This window comes from Dermacentor andersoni, chromosome 6, assembly GCF_023375885.2.
Source record: "Dermacentor andersoni chromosome 6, qqDerAnde1_hic_scaffold, whole genome shotgun sequence".
Classification (NCBI taxonomy): domain Eukaryota; kingdom Metazoa; phylum Arthropoda; class Arachnida; order Ixodida; family Ixodidae; genus Dermacentor; species Dermacentor andersoni.
Window position 1 is genome coordinate 184,115,075 of NC_092819.1, and position 21,735 is coordinate 184,136,809.

The 21,735-nt window shown below is 45.3% G+C and overlaps 1 protein-coding gene across 2 annotated transcripts in view; it reads left to right on the forward strand.

Moving 5' to 3' along the window:
* The first annotated feature begins 10,826 nt into the window (after positions 1-10,826).
* The window catches only part of LOC126523968 (protein 5NUC-like), a 648,261-nt gene continuing 637,352 nt past the window's right edge, over positions 10,827-21,735 (forward strand). For both annotated transcript variants that reach the window (XM_050172368.3, XM_055067017.2), the window contains exon 1: positions 10,827-11,087. In XM_050172368.3, the coding sequence (XP_050028325.1) occupies positions 10,896-11,087 (192 nt within the window). In that variant the 5' untranslated portion in view covers positions 10,827-10,895. The remainder of the gene's footprint in view (positions 11,088-21,735) is intronic.

The following is a 21,735-nucleotide window of genomic DNA, read 5'->3' on the forward strand; positions in this document are numbered from 1 at the left end:
ACGTCATCGTGTGCCCAAATGTTGCGCGGTTGCTCATGTACACGTGCGACAGCGGCGGTACCATCCAGAGATCAAGATCCGGACGGGATGTGCCATCTTCGCTTTCCAAAGCAAGGAAACACGGTGCATGAATGGACGCAAACTCCTGCGAGCAGGAGCCATGGTCAGCGTGATGTAGATGATCAGCTGCAGTGAAGAGCGCGCAGGCCGAAAAGACCTGCACGAACAACGGTATATCAGTCGATTTAGTCACGGCCGAGTTGCAGTGTCCACATATAAATTGAAATAAACGCAATCCGGCTAAGTAAAAACGAGTTGTTTCTGACCATTGGACTATTTCATTTCTATTTATTGAGACGTGTACTTGTTTATCTTTCATCGGGTGACGGCGTTTCACCGTCTAAGAAATGTTATCGCTCAGCGCAGGATGCGCGTGCATGTATCTAAAGTTTCTCGAATGTTATCGATAGTTCCATCCGTTGTCTGTTGTCACCGAACTTTGTGTAATCTGATTGCATGTATGCGCGACGCGAATTGCGCAGTACATTCTGGAAGACACGCAGGTGCCTGCGATTATTCTGGAACCTTCGATGATTCATTTATAAAAGCCGACGCGCTTGGCCCGCAAATCAGATTTTCGACTAGCACTGTCCTGTCGCGGCTATCGTTGTACGTTCAATGTAGCCGGTTTTCCTGGGCACAAGTTCGCCTAATAAACAGTTAGTTTTGCCATTTACTGTTTTGCTAGTTTTCTTAACCGTCACTCCCACGTGACATTTTAATGAAAGCCATCGTCTTAGCAGCTTTATCATCGCTTTTCCCTTGGGGGTATGTGTCAAACCTCTTTCCTGGGCCGATCGCGGAGTTAGTGCACAGCCGCGCCAGTAAAATTACGTCATTCTGAAGTTTGAGCTCTTTTATTGTTTTGTACTTTCTATATTTAAGTCTAAAAGCATTGAATTAAAGGCATGCGACGTCGCTGGTTTGTTTCACAACATTTGTTTGTCGGCTGCTATTCTCAAAATACTGAGGAAACATGTCGTCAGGCATGTAAGCACCGGTATGAGGAAGTTTAGTGATAGAATAGTGCAGCACAATAACCCGCATGTACCGCATGTGAGAGAGCATGGCTTGGCATGTAGCATACTTATACCTTAATATATATGGAACCTCACGGTGACGTCGACGACCACGACGATGACAAAAATTCGCTTGGTGTCCACATAATCGCTATCGCAATTTTAAATAATAAAATAAATTTACTCTTGTCACTTTGGTGGAGTAGAATACACGGTGTCCTTTTTGCAGCTGGGTCCTGCTTAACACCATCACATCATCAAGTAAATAAATCCTAATAATATCTGAACATGGGTGAGACTCGGCCATTAGCGGTGGGAGCCACGCACTGACATCAACATGGCTGATTGGAAAGCATTTATTTTTGTTCAATTTATTTACTAGTACGAAGCCCGCAATGCCTCCCTCACCAACGTGTTTATCCTTGTGCATGCAATGCTTTTCATTCCTGAGGGAAAGCGCACGAAAGCACGACAACAGAAAGGAACGAAGACACAGCGCTGTGCCTTCGTACCCTTCGGTTGTCGTGCTTTTTTTTTTTTTGCACTTTGCCTCAAGTTAGGCAGTACCAACTAGTCCACCAGTCTGTTCTCTTGAGCTTTTCATTCATTACGCTCGGCACGGACGATTATTATTGTCGTCATTCTGCCGCGAGAGCAAACTCGATTAACGAACAGCGAGTTCCTGCTGCACTGTTTTACTGAAACAGACAAGCGACCAATGCAGAACTTCCTTTCCCGTGCGCTGAATGAACGCTTCGAACGCCTTGCGCTCTCGTCAAGTCGTTGATTGCCTCTGCAAGCAAGTGTTTGGCAACCTCGTTTATAAAGAGTTGCAACGTCCGTATGCTGAAAGGGAACGCGCAGCGACTTGTGGTATCCATCTGTAATGCACGAACAGGGGTGCTATGCAGGATGCGCCGAGTTTGGCGAAACTCGGGATCTTCACGAGCTCTGGCGACACCCCAAGATGAAAGCACAAATGGTACCGAGACACAGTTTATCTTTCGAGAAGTCTCCAGTTTCATTGGTTTATCTAGATTCACTCTGGATGGCTATCATTCCTTGGGCGTTGCCTTCTGGGCGGTCGACAAACTGGGGCTCACGTGATCATACCGTCGGTGCATGGTCGCGCCTTCTTTCACTTGTTTGTCGTTCCACCGAGTGCATTACACGCACAAGCGAGTTATAAAACAAATGCATTTATTACAATATTATTAGTTAGTTTAACGTGGTTTAAAAGCATTTTAAAGCTTACAAGATGTGCACTGAATGTGCATTCGACTAATTTGTAATTTAGTACGCTTCGCATTATACCACGAGGGAACGCTGTGGTGGCGTCATCACATACATTCATCGGGCGAGCATGGCGGCTAAACACCGAAGAGGCCCAGTGTAAACAAACTCGTACAACGAGCTTGCAGTGCGCGACGTAGTGATCAGGCTCGACGATGACCACTATTTCTTGGATAGTTCTGTTCCTCCGTGAGCAACCTTTCCGTGCACCCCGAAAGACTGCGAATAGCTTAGGCGATTTTACAGATCGCAACGCGTACTAACTGTTCACGGCACATTCCTGAACAAACAACTTATCCGGTGCTGCTTCTGTGAGTGCGCCGAGTTCCTCCACTCTGCGTGACTGCGAGCGTCACGAATATTGCATAGTGTGTGCAAAAGGAAGACAGCCGATATAGTTACGATGCGAGAAGGAGGTGGTGCCGACGATGGATCTCGCAACCAACACAGTGACGGAGGCATCGCCAAACTGCAGATAAGTATATTTCTACTGTTTCATATTTAGCATAATAATAGTGCACGGATTAAGTCGCTTTCGTAGTAACGAACTGAATGTCCTGCAGTTTAAAAAAGGCATTGAGAGCCAATGAGTGTTCGTGCTTTTACATGTACGTGGGCCCGCGAAAATATGGAAAAGATAAAGGTAACCTTCACTAACTTAGTGATATAACAGAAGTTAATCAGTGACATTCAGCCCGCAGAATCTATGGAAGAGCATCTTTACCCAGGTGAAATATCAATAGCAGGTACTGATATAAAGCAGGAAACTAATAGAAATATTTGATGGGTTGAACAGCACATGGGAGGCATTACCGAATCGTGATCGCCACGTTACCGATATCCTTGAAAAATGTTTAGAATCGTTGCATTCTACCGGTTATGCAATATGGGACATAAACCTGGAGGTTAACAAGGAAACTTGAGAAGTCGAGGACTGTGCAGAAAGCGAAGTAACAAAAATTGTTGGAGATAGCATTAAGGCAGGAAGACAGTGGTGTAGTAAACCGTGGCAACTGATATGCTAGTTGAGATTAAGAAGAAAAAATTGAATTAGTGGGCAGGCCATGCACGTCTTCAATCACTTGTTGCCAATTTATAACAGGTGATTACATAAGCGTGACAGAATGGATGTCAAGGAGAGAGAACTGCAGCCAAAGATGGTAGAAAATTGCGTAATGGGACAAAAATATGATGTTTGTAAGCATAGGATGCAATCAGCTCGCATAAGACGGCATTGTAGGGAGCGCCATTGATTTTGCAGTGAAGAAAAATATGTTTGTGGTGCTGACAGTAGAGAATCGTAAAGGTTTGAGGATACGTCAGCTGTTGGCACACTAATAAACATTACAATTGGCTCTGAAAAATACAACCCGTTATGAAAAATAAACCAATGTTGTCCCGACAAATTGTTTTATTATGCATACACTAAAGGCTTCCACAGTCAAGGGCAGTTAGTACCAATAGTGCAACGAGCATTTTTATTTGTTAATATAGGTTTGTATGCGATCGATTCATTCCAACAATCCACTTTTTTTGCAGCAACACATTCTGCTGCTGGAGACACTCAACCGCCTGGTGGCAGTAGGCGAGCGCCAGGCACATGCTCTTGAGAGTGTGGCAAGGTCCAGAGGGCTGCTCTGCAACAGTAGGATCAGTGCACTCACTGCTTTCCAGTCGAGCCCCCAGTACACACCTCATAAATGAGCTTTCAGTTTATTATTTTGTTTATTATTCAAGAGCATGAATAAAATTATTGCAGTAAACATTGTGCTGTGCATATTGGTACACTTGTAACATGCACTTGATGTCTCTTCAAAATGGGCAAACACATAAGACAACCTGGACCGTGTAAATGAAAAAGACACTAATGCAGCATATACGTCATCGTGCTGTTTGTTCTTTCTATGTGCAAAAATACAGTGGGTGTTAATTAGCCACAAGATGAACGGTGTGTGTATTTCACAATGAAAAGACAGGAAACAGCATGACCTTAATAATGCTACCACCTATAGACTGTGCACATGAATGCAACACTCCCCGATTTAAACGTGCCATTACATGCATGTTCGATACCACATATTCTTTAACAATGTCATATATTTGCATGTACTAATTTTCACACAGCTTAAGCGCATGCATAGCTCACTTGTGATGTATCCATTTCATAGGCCAAATAATTGTACACTTTGTCCTGTTGTGTTGTATGAAAAGCGGCATCCTCTAGTCGGATACAACTTCACAAGACAGGAGAGGCCCCGCCCAGATGACCAAAGCGCAGCAGCCGATTGCCTCCACGTCTAAAGAAATAGTCTCTCTCCACGAGCGGGTATTAGTGCGTCCAGCGGCACGACGTCAGTGTAGAGTGTGCGCCCATTGGTGCAGGCTTGTGTTCACCTGCCGCTGAAGTGCAGATTCTGCGGCCTCCTAAAGTTGTATCCGACTATAGAATCACGTAATGCCTTGCACTGGTTGCATAGACTTTAGCAACTTGATAGCACACAATGATCAGGAACAGAAATCTATAAAGGCACCCAAGCAAAGCTGGCTGGCCAAACATCCATTATGAGGGGCTGTAAACAGTTCTCACCAAATATTCCCATGACATCCTTGAAAAAGAGGTGGTGTTTGGCACTTTAGAATCAAAAACAGATTACAGTGAATGTTGTGTACCACGTTAAAACAAACTGAGCTTGGTTATCTGCACAGCATGTAATCAAAGCTTGTGCTTCACATAGGAAACAAAGTGCTCTGTCCAGTACAACTGTCGAGTTTGCTGTGGCACCTATTATGTCATTAGTGTAAACGTACAAATTTTCAAAGGCCATTCATTTCACCATTATTTCTGTATGATGGTTCTTTAGATCAGTGCTTGTATTACATGAGCAGGTGGATTTGAAAGCAAAGCTTTGTTTGCAAACCTTCAGACTTCCATAATCGTGCGGCAAGGCACTGGCATGGTGTCGAATAGCTCACACTTCCTCGGTCCTGCACCAAAGAGGCCCAATGCTCTATTCGAAGTTGGATCGCACAACAATTCGACGGCACACAAAGAAGAGTAACACACACAGCAGAGCGTTCTGCTGTGTGTATTTCTCTTCTTTGTGTCCTGTCGAATTGTGGTGCAATTCAGCTTCAAGCTTCTATACCGATACAACGAGTCTTCAACCTCACCAATGATCTAGTTATTAAGCCACAATGGCGCACATCTTTGAAATGTCCCAACACGAATTAGCTCTCCAACAAATCACTGCAAGCATAAAATTTTGCTGCACAGGTGTATACACGTGCCATATTCTGTACCACTAAACTCGCAGGAATCAAAGGGGCAAGCATTAACCAGCCTTACTGCTGCCGTTACCATCATCATCATGACACCAATAGAAAGACAGTGCTGTGTTTCAGTAAAGGGAGTGCCGGAGGGAAAGGCGTGACAGCGAGGCTTGAGGCTTACAATAAAAATAGCATTTACAAGACATGTTCAATGCCAAAATATGCTGCATATCGCTCATCCTACTTTGGCACTGCGGCAAGCTTTTACACGTTTCAGCATGTCACAGTTTGTGTAATCATTGCTCTAAAGCTGTACAAAAGGTCTATTCGCTCTGCAATCTTTATTTTTATCATGGCGGGTTAAAGACCCACTTTTCATTGGCATCTGCACCACATTTCTCCCTATATGTAATTTTGCCTTGGTGATTCACGACATGTTCACGCAGACCGAGTTCTGCAGAGCATTGGATCTGCAATGTTCTACTGCTGAAGAATTAGAGCCCTATTATGAGACGAAAATATACGATTTGTCCATACAGAATAATGCTGCCCCCCTCCCCCACAAGAGAAATACACTGAACCACTGGCACATGCACCAACAGTGAAAACAGCAAACACTCTGAAGTATTTTCTTCATGCAAGCCAGCACACTAAGATTCTCAATGCATTTTCATTTTGCCATAAATGCATAGGCACAACCGGCTTGGTGCGACATCCGCATCTCGCACTGCAACAAATTGTGCAATGCCTTGCTGTTTCATAGTGTGGCCGATAGATGACGCATGACCAAAATTCAGCATTATGCATACTAAGTAAGTTGTACTAAGTACTAAGTAATCTCATAAAAAAAAACAAGTTCTTTGTGAGATTAGCGTTCACAGGGTACTTCACACAATTTGTGATATCCATTTATTTATTTATACTTGATTAACCTCTTTCCCCAAAAAAGTGAGCCATTTGGAAGGCACCCTGAAAGACAAGTAGAACAATCGGTAAAAATTCAGCAACCAGTGAAAAAGTCAGTATCATAGGCTGCCGCATGTGTGACGTCGGAAACACAAAATTTAAGTCGGCTACAGAGAAGTGACAAATTTGGCAATATGGTGCGTCTAGACATTGCTGCAATGCTAATCACAGTAACGCTGACATTGAAGGCACCTTAATTCCTACGTACGTTGCGTCGACACACCCGACTACGTTCGTAATGTTTCCGCGAAGTAAGAAGCGTTTTTTTTTTATAAATGCCCGCTCAGCCACAGTCTTCGGGAAAGCCAGCCACCGCTTCCGCACTGCCGCATCAATAAGCGCATCAGACATCTCTGACACTGCGGCTCACAGTAGTTTGATGACGTTCAATGTAACGCTCGGCGCCGACGCTTCCCCGAAAACTCCCAGTCCCGTAGAAACGGAGGGCGCAGACGACTTGCTCTTCAACGGTGAGCGAATGAAGCCCGCCACGCTGTCTCCACAGACGAGTCTTCGCCTAGCTCGTCACACAGCCAGCGCACTGATGTCTTCGACAGGCCAAAATGACGCTGAAACTCCACGGCGGTCATGTACGCGAACGGGTCCAGACGGTCATACTGACGCTTGCTGCCGCTGGCTGCAATAACACAGGCTGCTGCTGCCGCCGCCATGTTCCCGAGTTGAACTCGGAGGGGGTTTCGCGATGTACGAGTTTAGTACGAGTTTAGTACGAGTTCGGCTGTCAATCAAAGCCAGAGGTCACGCCCCGCGCGAGGCATGTAACTCTTGTGCACGCACCCACCACGGTTGGGCCACGCCCAACTTATCTTTCGCAACAGCGACGCGGTGCCGAGCCGAGAAGCATCAAAAATATTCACCACCGACATAAAACGCACAACACACTGTCATCGGTGATGTATACTGCGCACTACTATCAAAAACAAAGCGTTGACTGTCGCTGGCTTCTCGGGCTGAGATGGCTACACAGAACAGTTTCATTGCCTGCATTGTGGCGACGTAGCGCACAGTAAATAATTATCGGCACGTCACTGTAGCTGCTTGCAAGGCGTCGATGCGCCGAGGGTGACGACGATGCTGAGGAGTGCGTATCGCAGCAGTCGTTTGAGATGGCTGCTCTGTCATCGGTGATGTATCGGAGCCACAGCGTCGTAAACACGATCAGCGTCCGAGAATCGCTCGCTTTTCTAGACCCAGTGCAATGGCATTTCTTCATCACAAGCACTGCGCACTCGACAGGTCCAACACATTCCTCCGTTCGAAGACTCATTTCATAACTGCACACAAGAGCCCTCGGTAACACTGAACTTACTGTCACACATTACTTCCCCCCTCTTCTTTGGCTTCTGGATTGGATTGGCGCGGCTCGCTACGTGCTTGCGCGCGCTTTTCCGAGCGCAGATTGGTGTGCGCCTGGTTTCTGCGCTAGGCTGTTATGCGATCGCTTTTTCGAGCGCAGATTGATGTGAGGCTGGTTTCTGCATTAGGCTTTTGTACGATCGCTTGTCGCTGCTTTCCTTTGTGTGACACTAAGTTCAGTGTTACCCCTGCAAGAACCTGGGGTTCAACCCGGACCAACCAACCTGCGAAGGCGAAGTCGTCACATTGTATAGGAAGACTCAGAATGGACGCCGGGCTGCCTTCCGGTGCAACAGGTGCCGAAAGCAGCTGCCGCAGTTACACGGTACCGCTGCACTGCACGGGCAGAGAGGTGAGGGAAGTTACTTCGCCAACACGGACCGCCTCGGCCGCCCGAACGTCCACGTCTCCAGGCGGCAAGTGATTTGGCTCACGTACTGCGTGAGCAAAAACATAGGCACGTGGCTCTTGAAGGAGATGACCGGCGACTTGCTTAATCTGTCGGACCATGTCATCGCCGACTGGAGGAACTACGCTCGTGAGGTCGTGCGGGACGAGCTGCTGGCGCAACCCCCACTCGGTGGCCCCGGGAGGATTGTGCAAATTGATGAATGCCTCCTTCGCGGCAAGCGAAAATACAACCGAGGCCGCCTGATGACGGGCGACAACGTTCCGCCGAGCCGCCAAAATTACGGCGGCATTGCAGATCGTGGAGCATGGGTATTCGGCATGATCTGCGTGACCACCGGGGAGCTCCGACTATTCAAGGTCGACCGACGAGACGCGGCGACGCTAGGCCCCATTATTGCAGCCAACGTTGAACCGGGGACCACCATCCACAGTGATGAATGGGCCGCATACAACTGCATACCGAACTTAGTGGGGGCTAACGGAGCAAGACTGAATTTGCAATGGGAGACTGTTAACCACAGCATGAACTTTGTAGACCCGATCACGGGCGCTCACACCCAAAAAATCGATAGTTACTGGCAGAAGGTGAAGCGCCACCTCGTCTCCGCCGGCTACGGGTAACTGCACAGCTTCTCGAGTCGCACCTCATATGGCTGTGGTGGGCGCAGATTAATGGGCACATGCGCTGCAAGGACTCGTTTCTGCGTTTATTAGAAGCGATCGCACGGCGCTACCCAGTGTGACAAAGTAATGGAAAATAAAGCGCACTTTTCTGACCCTTTGCTTTTGTATGAATGTTTCCCGGCATTGCTGCGCGCTTCCATACACGGTACGCCCGCGGCGCAGCACTTCCGCAGTAAGCGACGCTCACTTCGCCTTTTGAAAGCCGAGTGCAAAAAAGCCGGCGCACACGGAGTCTGTGCGCCTGCACCAAGCCGCGCCGAATCAATCCAGAGGAAAGGAAAGCAGCGACAAGCGATCGTACAAAAGCCTAGTGCAGAAACCAGGCTCACATCAATCTGCGCTCCAAAAAGCGATCGCGTACCAGCCTAGTGCAGAAACCAGGCGCACACCAATCTGCGCTCGGAAAAGCGCGCGCAAGCACGTAGCGAGCCGCGCCAACCCAATCCAGAAGCCAAGAAAGAGGGGGGAAGTAATGTGTGACACTAAGTTCAGTGTTACCGCCCTCACCTGCCAAAATGCGATTGCTGTGGTGTCGTTACGATATCCATCTGTGATCGCTGCTGGCTCCAGCAGAGGTAATCCGCAAAGACCTTGGAGTGCACAAAACACTCAAATACTGCGTACATGCGCTCAGAGGCACTTTCACTGGGCAAGCGATGATAAGCGATGAATTGTGTCGCTGGGAAGCACGCAATTCTTCGCAATGCATCGCAGAGGCTTCGCGCACAAAGATAAACAGTACACTTTCCCTGAACTGCGTCACTACGGAGCCGACGGACTGCCATTTTGCACCGACAGCCGTTCCTCCCGTATCAGTGACTAGTGCATAGTTTTTAGTTGCTAAAGCGAGACCCTTAAAGCGCCTGCGATGAACAGTCGTACCGCGGCGCTGCGTTTCTATTCCCCTAATAGAGAAAGAGTGACTGACCTTATTGAATGACTGACTTTATTGAGAATAGCACTGTAGCGCCCCTAGGCGACTTCTCACCGCATGAACTGCCTCGTGCGTGCGACCGGCTTCAATGTATCCGCTTCTAAGCTTTCGCCTCACTGTCGCCACTCGCGGCAAGAAGTGAAAAATGTAATAATTTGCTCGATCTCCGTTTGTCATCCGAAATTTCTAGCATTCAAAACGAAAAACAGACACTTAAAGAAATAAAAATGGTCGTTATTTTATCTGTTGTATTTTAACGTATTCGTTTGAGCGAAAGCGTAGGTGCAAGAATGCACCGCATGTACCCTGTTCGCAATCGATCGAGGATATAAAGATAGTTGCCGAAAGAGGAGGCACGCCCTTGACGCGCCCGGGAAAGGCGTGGCAAGCGGCTCACGGCAAGTCTGCAGACAGACAGCGGGACAATCACGGTATTGCTAAGTTGCGGTAATCCGTTGATAACAATACGCGGCGCTGGCGCGTTTCGTTGTGCAGCCGTCTGCGCTTGAAACGTGGAAACAGCGTGCCGCGCAGGGTGCGCTCATGTTGTCATACGCGGCTTTTTGTCTACATATTTTTTTGCCTGCAGCCTTTGCGCGTTTCACGTATCTCCGTTCACTGACTGCCGTCAAGCAAACTCGGGTAAAACTCGGGTGAACGAGAAACTCGGCGCATCCTGCATAGCACCCCAGGCGTTGTTCGTCTTTGTGGGTCAGTCAACACGCACAGGTGCCTGCAGACTGCGCCGTGAACGCGGCAGTGGGGACGAAGCCACTGTAGAGGGCAGCAGGCACGCCCTTATCACCCTCCCCGCTATTCAAGGACCATTCGCGTTGGGGCCGCCGGGCTGCGAAGACGGTGGAGATAAACAGCAACGAGCGATGAACACCTTGGCCGCATGCCTGCTGCTGCTGCCGCAGGCGCTTCAAGCAGCTCACTTCTCGGCCACAGTGCTGCACACCAACGACGTTCATGGACGCTTCGAGCAGGTGACACCCTCCGGCACGCGCTGCACGAAGCAGGCTTCCGAGGCGCACCAGTGTGTCGGCGGAATCGCGCGCCAGAAGACGCTGGTAAGCCGATCGCCGCCACGCGCCTGTTCGAGGTGCAGGCACCGCAGCGGGAGCGAGTAATCCCGGTCACACTAGCCCTAATGAACGAAAGAGCATGTCTGGTGCGCGTGCAGCGGGGAGGGAGCGAGGGGGGGTAACTATTAAGGCAGACTTACTGCCACACTAGCTCCGTAGTGTTTCAGAACGGCAATCAATGCGACAGACGAATGCTTTCTTTCAACTTTTTTTTTTTACGCGCAAGAAGCAGCAGCGCAGAAACTGATACCTTGAGCAGCTTGATGGCACAGCCCTCACTTGCAATGCACAGTGCGATCTGCTGATACAGGCCACCTCGTTCTTGTGGCATAATTTCCAGGTGTGCATGGAGGAAGGAAACAACTGGGGGCGGGGGGTGAGGGACCCTGACGTAATAAAATGAAGCACGTGTCGCGGTAACTGCCTTCCTCCGCCAGGCCAGCCGTGCTCTTGCAACGCGCAGCGGGCGCACTCGCACATTGTAAAGATATTAAGCGTTGAGGACACCAGACGGATCCCTGCTTGCTGTTCAGTGTCGCCCTGTTTAGTGCTATTGTTTGAGCAGTCGAAATGAGCACACTCTTCAGACAATAATTGCTTAAAATGCAGAGCTTGCACAGGACGAAAGAAACAGGCAGTTCGGACAACTTTAGTGCATTGTTTCCTAGTTCGGTGTCATTCGTAAATAGCATTTTTTTCCGCTACACTTGAAACATCAATCAGTACAAGTTGCTCAGTTTCCTATTTTCCAATAAACTACTGAAAGTGCACAAGTTTCTGCGCAGAGAGCGTGTGCGAAACGGGCGACAAAGCGTTGGAAAAACCCATACCAGGAACACACTGGACTAAGTACGCCAAGCGCAGGATCATGTGTTCAGCCGGCTTTTAAAGTGATGGGTTTCTTTAGCTATACAGCGATCTCGCACAATGATGCTGTACCGAGTAGGCCTTGGACCATTGGGCGTGGGTCGTTTCCTCTATGCATACAATACGAAGAGTTTCGCGCCGCCATACTTAAAGGTATAACATTCAAAGAGGTAAAAAAGAACGTTATTTCATATGTTTTTACTGATGTTTCGGCGGGAGGAACGGCTTTCGTCGGAATTCACTTTAACGAAGCCCGGTCCAGCGGCTGGAACGTCAGTAAAAACATATGCCACAACGTTCGTCCTTTTTTTTCTTTTTTGAATGTTACATAATCCCACGTCGTCGCATTTCGCGCGCGATGCTTTTACGACTTCAACTACCGTACCGGTAAGTGTAATGGAAAACGGCGCCGCGTTATTCAACCCGTAAGAACATCGCACACATAATTCGAAGACATGGCTTCGTATGCCACCGGCGGACATTTGTTTTTTCGTCCACTTTAATTTTCATTTATTTGTGATTTCCTTATTTCCAATTAAGAACTGCAGTTACTCTCTCCTATGCTGTTCTTTGTGATATTGTTTGTTGGCTTCTTATGATATGACCGTATATATCACGAAACTGTGTGATAAGCAAACGAGGACACCGAAAGAAGGCACAACGACGAAAGCTGAAAGAAGCCAGCCAATACACGAAAAGTGCCTCGAGCGTCCTGTCGCACGGCAATGTTGCGTGTATTCGCAGGGTTCTTTCACGAACGAGCGAAACGCTGCTATGTAGCACGAACTGTGCAACAGAAAGATACATGACATTTGCATATATTTAAATATTGGTGCAAGATATATGTATGTATATATATATGTATATAATCTTGCACGCCTCGCGCGCAAGCGGACCGTGCTTCGAATCCGGGTACAACGCCATTTTCTACCAGATTAAAGAAGAAAATGCGTGTGTTGCTAAAATTGCATAAACAGGCCTAGAGTGCGGCCTGACCCCGGCGACCAGCGCCGGTAACGCAATCCCTCACCAGACCGGGATTGGCCACCCTGGTGCAGTACTTGGCCGCAATCTCCTAAATGAATACAACATTCAAACACCGGCCCTCCGTCCCCAGCAGCTGCGACGCAGCAGAGGGTGCTAAGAATCCCTGGGTCTGAACAGGACGAAATTGAAATCTGAACCTGGCAACGTTTAACGCTAGAACGTTATCTAGTGAGGCGAGTCTAGCAGTGCTATTGGAGGAATAAAAGGGCAGTAAATCGGATATAGTAGGGCTAAGTGAAGTTAGGAGGACACAAGAAGCATATACAGTGCTAAAAAGCGGGCACGCGTTGTACTACCGGGGCTTATCGGAGAGACGAGAACTAGGAGTGGGATTCCTGGTTATAAGGATATAGCTGGTAACATACAGGAATTCTATAGCATTAACGAGAGGGTGGCAGGTCTTGTTGTGAAACTCAATAAGAGGTACAAATTGAAGGTCTTACAGGTCTACAACCCTACATATAGTAATGTAGACCAGGAAGTCGGAAGCTTCTATGAAGACGTGGAATTGGCGATCGGTATTTATTTCTTTATTTATTTACGTTACTCTAAGGACCCTCACACGAGGGTATTACATAGGGGGGGGGCGGGGCGGGGAAGCGCAAACATGAAATATACACAAGAAATAAAACTACATCAAATAAACATACACACAAGGAGTATAAGCTAAATAGATATGAACAAGGGGTATATGCACTTAGTCATGAAAGCACAAGAACATTTTACATAATATGTTAATATGTGCATATAACCATAAGTAATATCTAATCTGCTACCACTAACCGTTTTCTTGCAACAAAGTTTGGAAAGATGGTAAGTTAACTTCAGTAGCTATGGGTGATGGTAGGTTATTACATTCCATTATTGTGCGAGGAATAAATGATTGTGCGTAGAACGTTGAGCGGCACATTATGCGTTTTACTTTGTTAGCGTGGTCACGGCGCGGGAAAACTGCAGGAGGTGGTGAAAAGAAGTCACCGTGAAGCGTGGAATGGTGATAAAGTTTATGAAATAAGATTAGGCGAGCAAACTGGCGTCAACATGATAGTGATTCCAACTCGGCTCGTTGTTTTAACGATGTGACGCTGGTGAAGCGTGCATAATCGGAAAAGTTGAAGCGAACAGCACGGTTTTCCAGAGATTCAATGTTGTTGATTATGTATGCTTCATCGGGATCCCATATGGCAGAAGCATATTCAATTTTTAGGCGGATCAGCGTGACATAAGCAAGTTTTTTAAGTGTGAAGGTGCGTGCTTGAGGTTACGCTTAAGAAGACCGAGTGCCCGGTTAGCTGATGCTAAGACGGTGTTAATATGGTAATGCCAAGTTAAGTCAGACTGAAGATGAAGGCCAAGATACTTGTTAGTTGGCGCAAGTTCTACTCTAGCATTATTGAGAAAGTAGGTGGTAGGAAGTCGAGTGGAATTGGTAAATGACATTAGCTTGGTTTTAGACGTATTTAAAGACATTAAACACGAAGAGCACCAAGCGGTCACCGCATCAAGATCAGTTTGTAAGGAAAGTCGGTCAGCGTCATTACTAATATTACAATATATAACACAATCATCTGCGAATAATCGAATTCGAAATGAGACACATTTGGGTAGATCATTAATAAAAATTAAGAAAAGTAGGGGACCGAGGACGCTGCCCTGGGGGACTCCAGATGTTAAAAATACAGAAGAGTTACAGCCATTAGCACAGGTAAATTGTTGTCTGTTGGAGAGAAAATCTTTAGTCCATGCAAGAACGTTTGGGTGAATATTTAAGTGTGTTAATTTGATTAGAAGCCTGTGGTGAAGAACACGATCAAAAGCTTTAGAGAAGTCAAGAAAGACTGCATCAACTTAGAATCCTTCGTTAAATGCGGAAAATATATCGTTATTAAATCCGGCGAGCTGAGTGTCGCATGAATAACCCCTGCGAAAACCGTGCTGGTACTGGAAGATGATGTCATGGTCTTCTAGGTAGTTGATGACTTTTGTGTGTATGACGTGCTCGAGAAGTTTACATATGTTGCTAGTTAATGAGATAGGACGATAGTTACGTGGGACAGCGATCACCTGATTTAAATATTGGTATTACTTTAGCTATTCGCCAGTGACGAGGAATAATGCCAGATGATAATGATTGTGAAAACAGGACTGAAATTACTTGAAAAATGTTTAAAGAAGCGTTTTTAAGTACCTTGTTATTGAAACCAAGGTGATCAGAGCTAGTAGTAGTTTTGAGGTTAATCAACAGGGCAAGAATACCAGAATCACTGATGACAATTTCTGGCATGGAAATGTTAGGCAATGGCTCTAATATAGGCGAAGAAGTTATATCTTTATTGGTGAATACCGATGAAAATCCATCGTTCAGAAGCTGCGAACACTCAGTTTCTGTGACTGGTTGTCCGTCAGCATTAATTAGTACTATATCAGGATAGGAACTCGGATTGATAGTGCGCCACAATCTATGAGAATTATTGGTTAACATAGTAGACAGGCCGTGAGAGAAGAAATTACGACAGGTTGTTCTAAGCAGGGACTGATACTCTTTATCACAATTTTTGTACTTGTTTCATGATGACAGGAGACGTGTGGTCATTGCTTGGCAGTACAAACGTTTTTTCTTATTATTAAGACGACGAAGACGATATGTGAACCAAGGTGAATATTTATGATGTCGGATGGTGATGATTGGCACATACTTATCAACAAGGTGAGACAAGGTGGTTTTGAACGACAGCCAGTTTAGTTCGATTGAGCGTGATGAATACTGAGCCAGGAAGTTCTCACAGAAAGTGTGTAGTTCCGAGTTAATCATCTCAAAATTCGCGCGATTGTAGCAATGAATTGAAAGTCAAAACAAAATACACTATACTGATGGGCGACTTCAATGCTAGGTAGCCAAGAAGCAGGCTGGAGACAAGTCAGTGGGGGAATGTGGCATAGGCTCTAGGAATAGCAGGGGAGAGTTATTAGTAGACTTTGCAGAACAGAATTCTATGCGGATAATGAATACCTTCTTCCGCAAGCGGGACACCCGAAAGCGCACGTGGAGGAGCCCGGATGGCAAGACTAGAAATGAAATGGACATTATACTCTGCGCTAACCCTGGCATCATACAAGATGTGGACGTGCTCGGAAAGGTGCACTGCAGTGACCCTAGGATGGCAAGAACTCGAATGAGCCTAGACTTGAGGAGGGAACGGAAGAAACTAGTACATAAGAAGCCGATGAATCAGTTAGCGGTAAGACGGAAAATAGAGGAATTCCGGATCAAGCTACAGAACAGGTCTTCGGCTTTAACTCAGGAAGGGGACCTTAGTGTTGAAGTAATGAACGACAATCTTATGGGCATCATTAGGGAGTGTGCAATAGAAATTGGTGGTAACTCCGTTAGACAGGATAGCAGTAAGCTATCGCAGGAGACGAAAGCTCTGATAAAGAAACACCAATGTATGAAAGCCTCCAATCCAACAGCTAGAGCTCGCAGAACTTTCCAACTTAATCAACAAGCGTAACACAGCTGACATAAAGATCTATTGTATGGATATAATTGAAGATGCTCTGAGGAACAGAGGAAGCCTAAAAGCAGTGAAGCAGAAACTAGAAATAGGCAAGAATCAGACGTATGCCTTAAGAGACAAAGCCGGCAATATCATTACTAATATGGATGAGACAGTTCAAGTGGCTGAGGAGTTCTATAGAGATTTATACATTACCCGTGGCACCCACGACTATAATGGAATAAAGATTAGTCTAGAGGAATTTGAAACCGCACAAGTAACGGCGGAACAACTAAAGAAAGCCTTGAGAGCTATGCAAAGGGGGAAGGCAGCCGGGGAGGATCAGGTTACAGCAGATTCGCTGAAGGATGGTGGGCAGATTGTTCTAGAAGAACTGGCCACTCCGTATACACAATGCCTCATGCCCTCGAGCGTACCGGAATCTTGGAAGAACGCTAACATATTGCTAATCCAGAAGAAAGGGGACGCGTAAGACTTGAAAAATAATAGACCGATCAGCTTAGTGTCCGTTGCCTACACTCTAAAAACAGAGTTGCGGGCACTCTCTTTGAGGGAGTAACTGTTTGTCCCATATTTCACTCTTTTCAAGAGTAGATCGACCCTCTTTGAGAGAGTAGGGCAACTCCTCCTGACAGAGTTTTGTTACTCCCCTCCAAGGGAGTGCTAGTACTACGGAAGTAGAGTGCCAATACTCACCCCACAGGGAGTGCTAGTACTCTTCCACAGAGTGCCAATACTCTCCCCACAGGGGTAATAGTATTCCTACAAACCGAGTACTTCTACTCCTCCAAGGCAAGTGTTTCTACTCCCCCAAACAGAGTGCTTGTACTCCTTCAAAACAGAGTGCTAGTACTCTTCCCAATAGTGTGAAAGCACGATGTAGGGCCATGGTCACGTTTGAAGGGATTCGCAATACTTAGATGTGGGGAATATTTTATTTCTTAATAAGCAGCTTCTGCACTTATGCTTGGTGAATGGGATGTAATCTGTAGTCGCTGAGTTATGCACATGAAACATGTTCTCTTAAAAGGTCAAAATCTTTATTGATCAGTCACAAGGCAAGCTGAATAACTTGAAAAACATACTGACAAACACAAAATCAGATTACAGTGATGCCCATGAAATTTAGAACACATCTTGTAATAAAACATAAGTATATTGTGTAGTTTCATCAGTATTAGTGTCTCAATATCCTTTCATTCCAATTGGTTCGTTCTTTTCAAAAATAAAGTATACAATTGAAAGTTAAACATAGAACAAACGTGCAAACTCACAAAGTATTGACACTGTGATTGAAGAGATATATACGCCACATTACTGGCCAGCAAACGCATTTCTGGCACAAAACGCGTGCACTTACATGGCAGAGGTTACCAGATGAGCTGCTATGCATGGGGCTGGTAATGTAGATAAATTGTGCAAGAAACATTTTTGCGTGCCATATTCTAAGACCGCAGCTCATTTAATAACATCCTGTACAGCATATGGATGTTCCTGACTGAGAGTACAGTGCATTTAGAAATGTGTTGTATATTTTCATGTAAGGCAGCCGGTCTAGCTCGCTTTGCTTATATTTTACAAAACGTTATTCAAGTATAGGCTGCACCGCATTGTTTCTAAGTATGTCTTGTGGTTCTGCACCAATATCCTTCCCAGTCTCAAACCAGTACAGAAGCGTATTATATTACCTATTCGGTTGGCCTCGTCACGAAAGCAGTTTCCTGGTGCTGTTGGAATTAATCCGTTACACTTTCTCACAAATAAAAAAATCTAATTTACAATATTATCTAGTGAGTAGCAAATGAGTATAAAACTGCCAGGAGCATTGGCATTAAAATCTTGTGCATCAAATTTCTTGTCATATATGGTAGCTTTTCATTCCCATTACGGTAAGAATGCTATACTTCTGAGGAGCAGCTTGCATAATTACATGATCAATTATTGTGAGTCACTGAATATGCAATCTAACTGAAATATAGATGGGATGGGATGAATATGATGCTTCAAAGTTGACATAAGCATAAGTCAGGCAGGGAAGTGCACAAAAAAGACGAACAAAGAAGCAAAACAAACTGAGAATGGCGCCATCCTGTTTCATATATCCCTTCCATGCACGTGGAGTTTGTATGCGAATATGCATATGCACAATGAACCAACTATCTGAAACTAAAGCTTTTTTCCTCCTGAAGTGGTTAAGATGCACTAAAGAAAAATTATCGTACTTACAGAATCTTCGTCTCAAAACAAGTACAAGTATATATGTATCTAGGAAGATTAATACATCACCTCACTGTGCACTCTATCTTAAGTCCAGAAGAATTACGTCTACAGAAGCCATAAAACTAAGGAGTTTTTGCTTAACATTATATGTTGACATTCACCAATTGATGAACAAGTGTTCTACTCAGATGCTCTCAGTTCTTTGCATTGAACGTATCCCTACCTCTACTAGCATACTTCTTTGGCAAGTAGATTGAAGAAACCACAATTTTACATTTTCGAAATAATTATCAATTCCAAGTGACTCTCTGGCTTCTAAGACGTAAGGTGTGCATCACAAAGTACACAGTTAAAGGCCTTAATTGCTGCTTGCTTTCGCTTTGGGAGGCACAAGCAGTTCTAATGAACTGGTTTCATGAGTATGCACGTAAACGATAATGACTTCTTAAACATTGAATTGTCTTCCCCCAATGCTTCCCTTTTCTGGAACCTAAAAGCCATAATTCTAAAATTAAGTGTAAAAAACTAGATAAAAAGCAAGATATGAAAACCTGCCTGCTTCAAGTCAGCATTTACAATACAGAATCACAGTGGTTTCTATTTGCACACTTGCATTCACATGCTGTTAAATGTAAGCTATTAAAGCTGTTAAATATATCTAAGCACCTAACCAAGCATGAGCCGTTGCTTTTTACGGCGAACACAGGTACCGTGCTCATTGCAAGTATGCATCATGTCACTAAACAAATATGCAATTTAATTGTACCACTATTTTTTATTACGTGGATATAACTGTTGAGAGACAAGACAAAAGGCAGTCACTTTTCACAACTAATCAGCTTTTTTAAACACATTTCCAACTTTTCAATGGCACTTACTATTATGTGTTTGTCTCCAGAGAGCATACTTGATTTTGACTTTCGCATCAGAGACATTACATAAATATACCATGTTAAGATGACTGCCTAGAGCATGTCAGAATCTTCATCTTGGTGTGACATACTGTATTTTGATTTTGTTGACATTTAGTCAAGTGGTACACCCAATATACCAACGTTCTAGTTTTCTTGTCCAAATTGCATGGCAATGTATTTTGATTCTTTGGCGTGCGCTCTTTTGCACTTCAAGTCACACTGGGCTCGCGCTTTGGCGTCCTTGTGTCCTCGCAGCTGCCTTCTTGCGTTATATAAAGCGGGTTCCTGAAAAATATCGTGTACAAAAGTCAACACGCGCACATGGAGTAAACAACATCAAGACATTCAAGGTCATGGCACTAAAAGAAAGTCTTAGCTCTTAGTCTTCCTACTGAAATGCATGCGAAACATCTAAGCCACTGCAGCAGTCAACTGCTAAACTAACTTCAATTTTTAGGGTTAAACGAAAAGGAAATAACGGACAGTTCATCCTCGTTCGGCACCAATGTTACAATACTCCTGCTAATCAATAGAATATTGGTGATTGTCAGATGTCATAGGTCTCATTAGTGTGTGTCGCAAACACCACTTGTGTTTATCCCAAGCGCGTGCCCAGTGTGCCCCCCGCACCATCTCTGCTCAAGCCATAATTTGAGGATCGTATCTGCAAACATGATGCTCAGTGGGATGAAAATATGGCCCTCAAGTTCAATGGATATGACTGGACGTGCCTATAATAAAGGGCAACAAGGCTTGTTATGGCAAGCTTACCCATATTTCAATAATAATAAGAAAGTTCACTGCGGCCGGCATCTAAGCTTACTAAACGGCATGAACTTATTTTCATTTATGAGGTGCGCAATGGAGTTCATATTGACAGACTCGACTACTGCTGCAGTTTGAAATGTAGCATTTTACATTCTTGAAAGCATGTAAAGTTGCGGTTATAGAGCGCAGGTATTAGTTTATTAGACCAACTGTTTGTTTGAGTACGACAGACGACTGGTAACACAGAATTAAAGCAACGTTTTATTTTGATACTTTATTTCTCTACTAAAACTATTACAGCGATAAACACATTTTGATCTACCATGCAGTATCAAGATGCACACATTACGCTTGTAATCCCCAGCGGAAGGATGATTTAGCTGTTCATATGACACAACTCTGAAAGGCCAACTCATATTAGCAAATGCACAAGCATGTCCAAAATAATGGGCCTATGCAAAGCGCCCCTGCAATTGTTATTACACACAGCAGCCGTTATATTCGATGCCGATGCATAACTCGCTGCTTGAAAATTCACCGAGTTCGTAGACATAAGCACACTTTCAGATTGGCACCGTGCTCGAAAACCGCAACAGGAGACATAAAATCAGACATATAATGACACCATTTCTATACATGCGCAAAAACAGTTGTCTTAGGGCTAAACACCATGAGAGCGATTTAGTGCGCGAAGGCGACGAGCGACGGCTTCGAGCGACAAAACGGGCCGTCGCTTGAACAGATCGCTCTGTTCTGGAAATGTAGAAATTGTTGCTCGTCTCCTGGAAGTGCTATGAGTGACTAGCCAATACCGCGAAGCCGGAACTGCATGTAAATCGCCCAAATACTACCGATTGTCGCGCGAAACGAGCAAACGATTGAACTTTTACATGTGCATAAATAAGAACCTGCTGTAATACCTTCGGAAATATTTTAGGCTAGTTATTATTAAATATTAGTAAAATAAATAAATTTAAATTACTAAAGCACGCGTCACGCTAGTTTCGACGCGAGTTTGCAGCTCTCATACCGGCAAGACCGGGGAGGCGTCGCTCGTAATCGTCGCTCAGACGGAGTACAACTTGTAGGCGACGAGCCAATGCGACAGCCATCGCATCGCTTGTAGCTGTCGCGCGCAATGTCTCTTATATGGGGTTTATACTTTATTCAGCATAAAACATGGATTTGCGCTCATGCGCTTTCAGTAGGTTCAAGATAACGCGCCCAACTGACCTGTTGCAGCTGAATGCCTGCGGCAAAGTTTCTACCTAGCACTGGTGCTGCACGTAACTTCAGTGG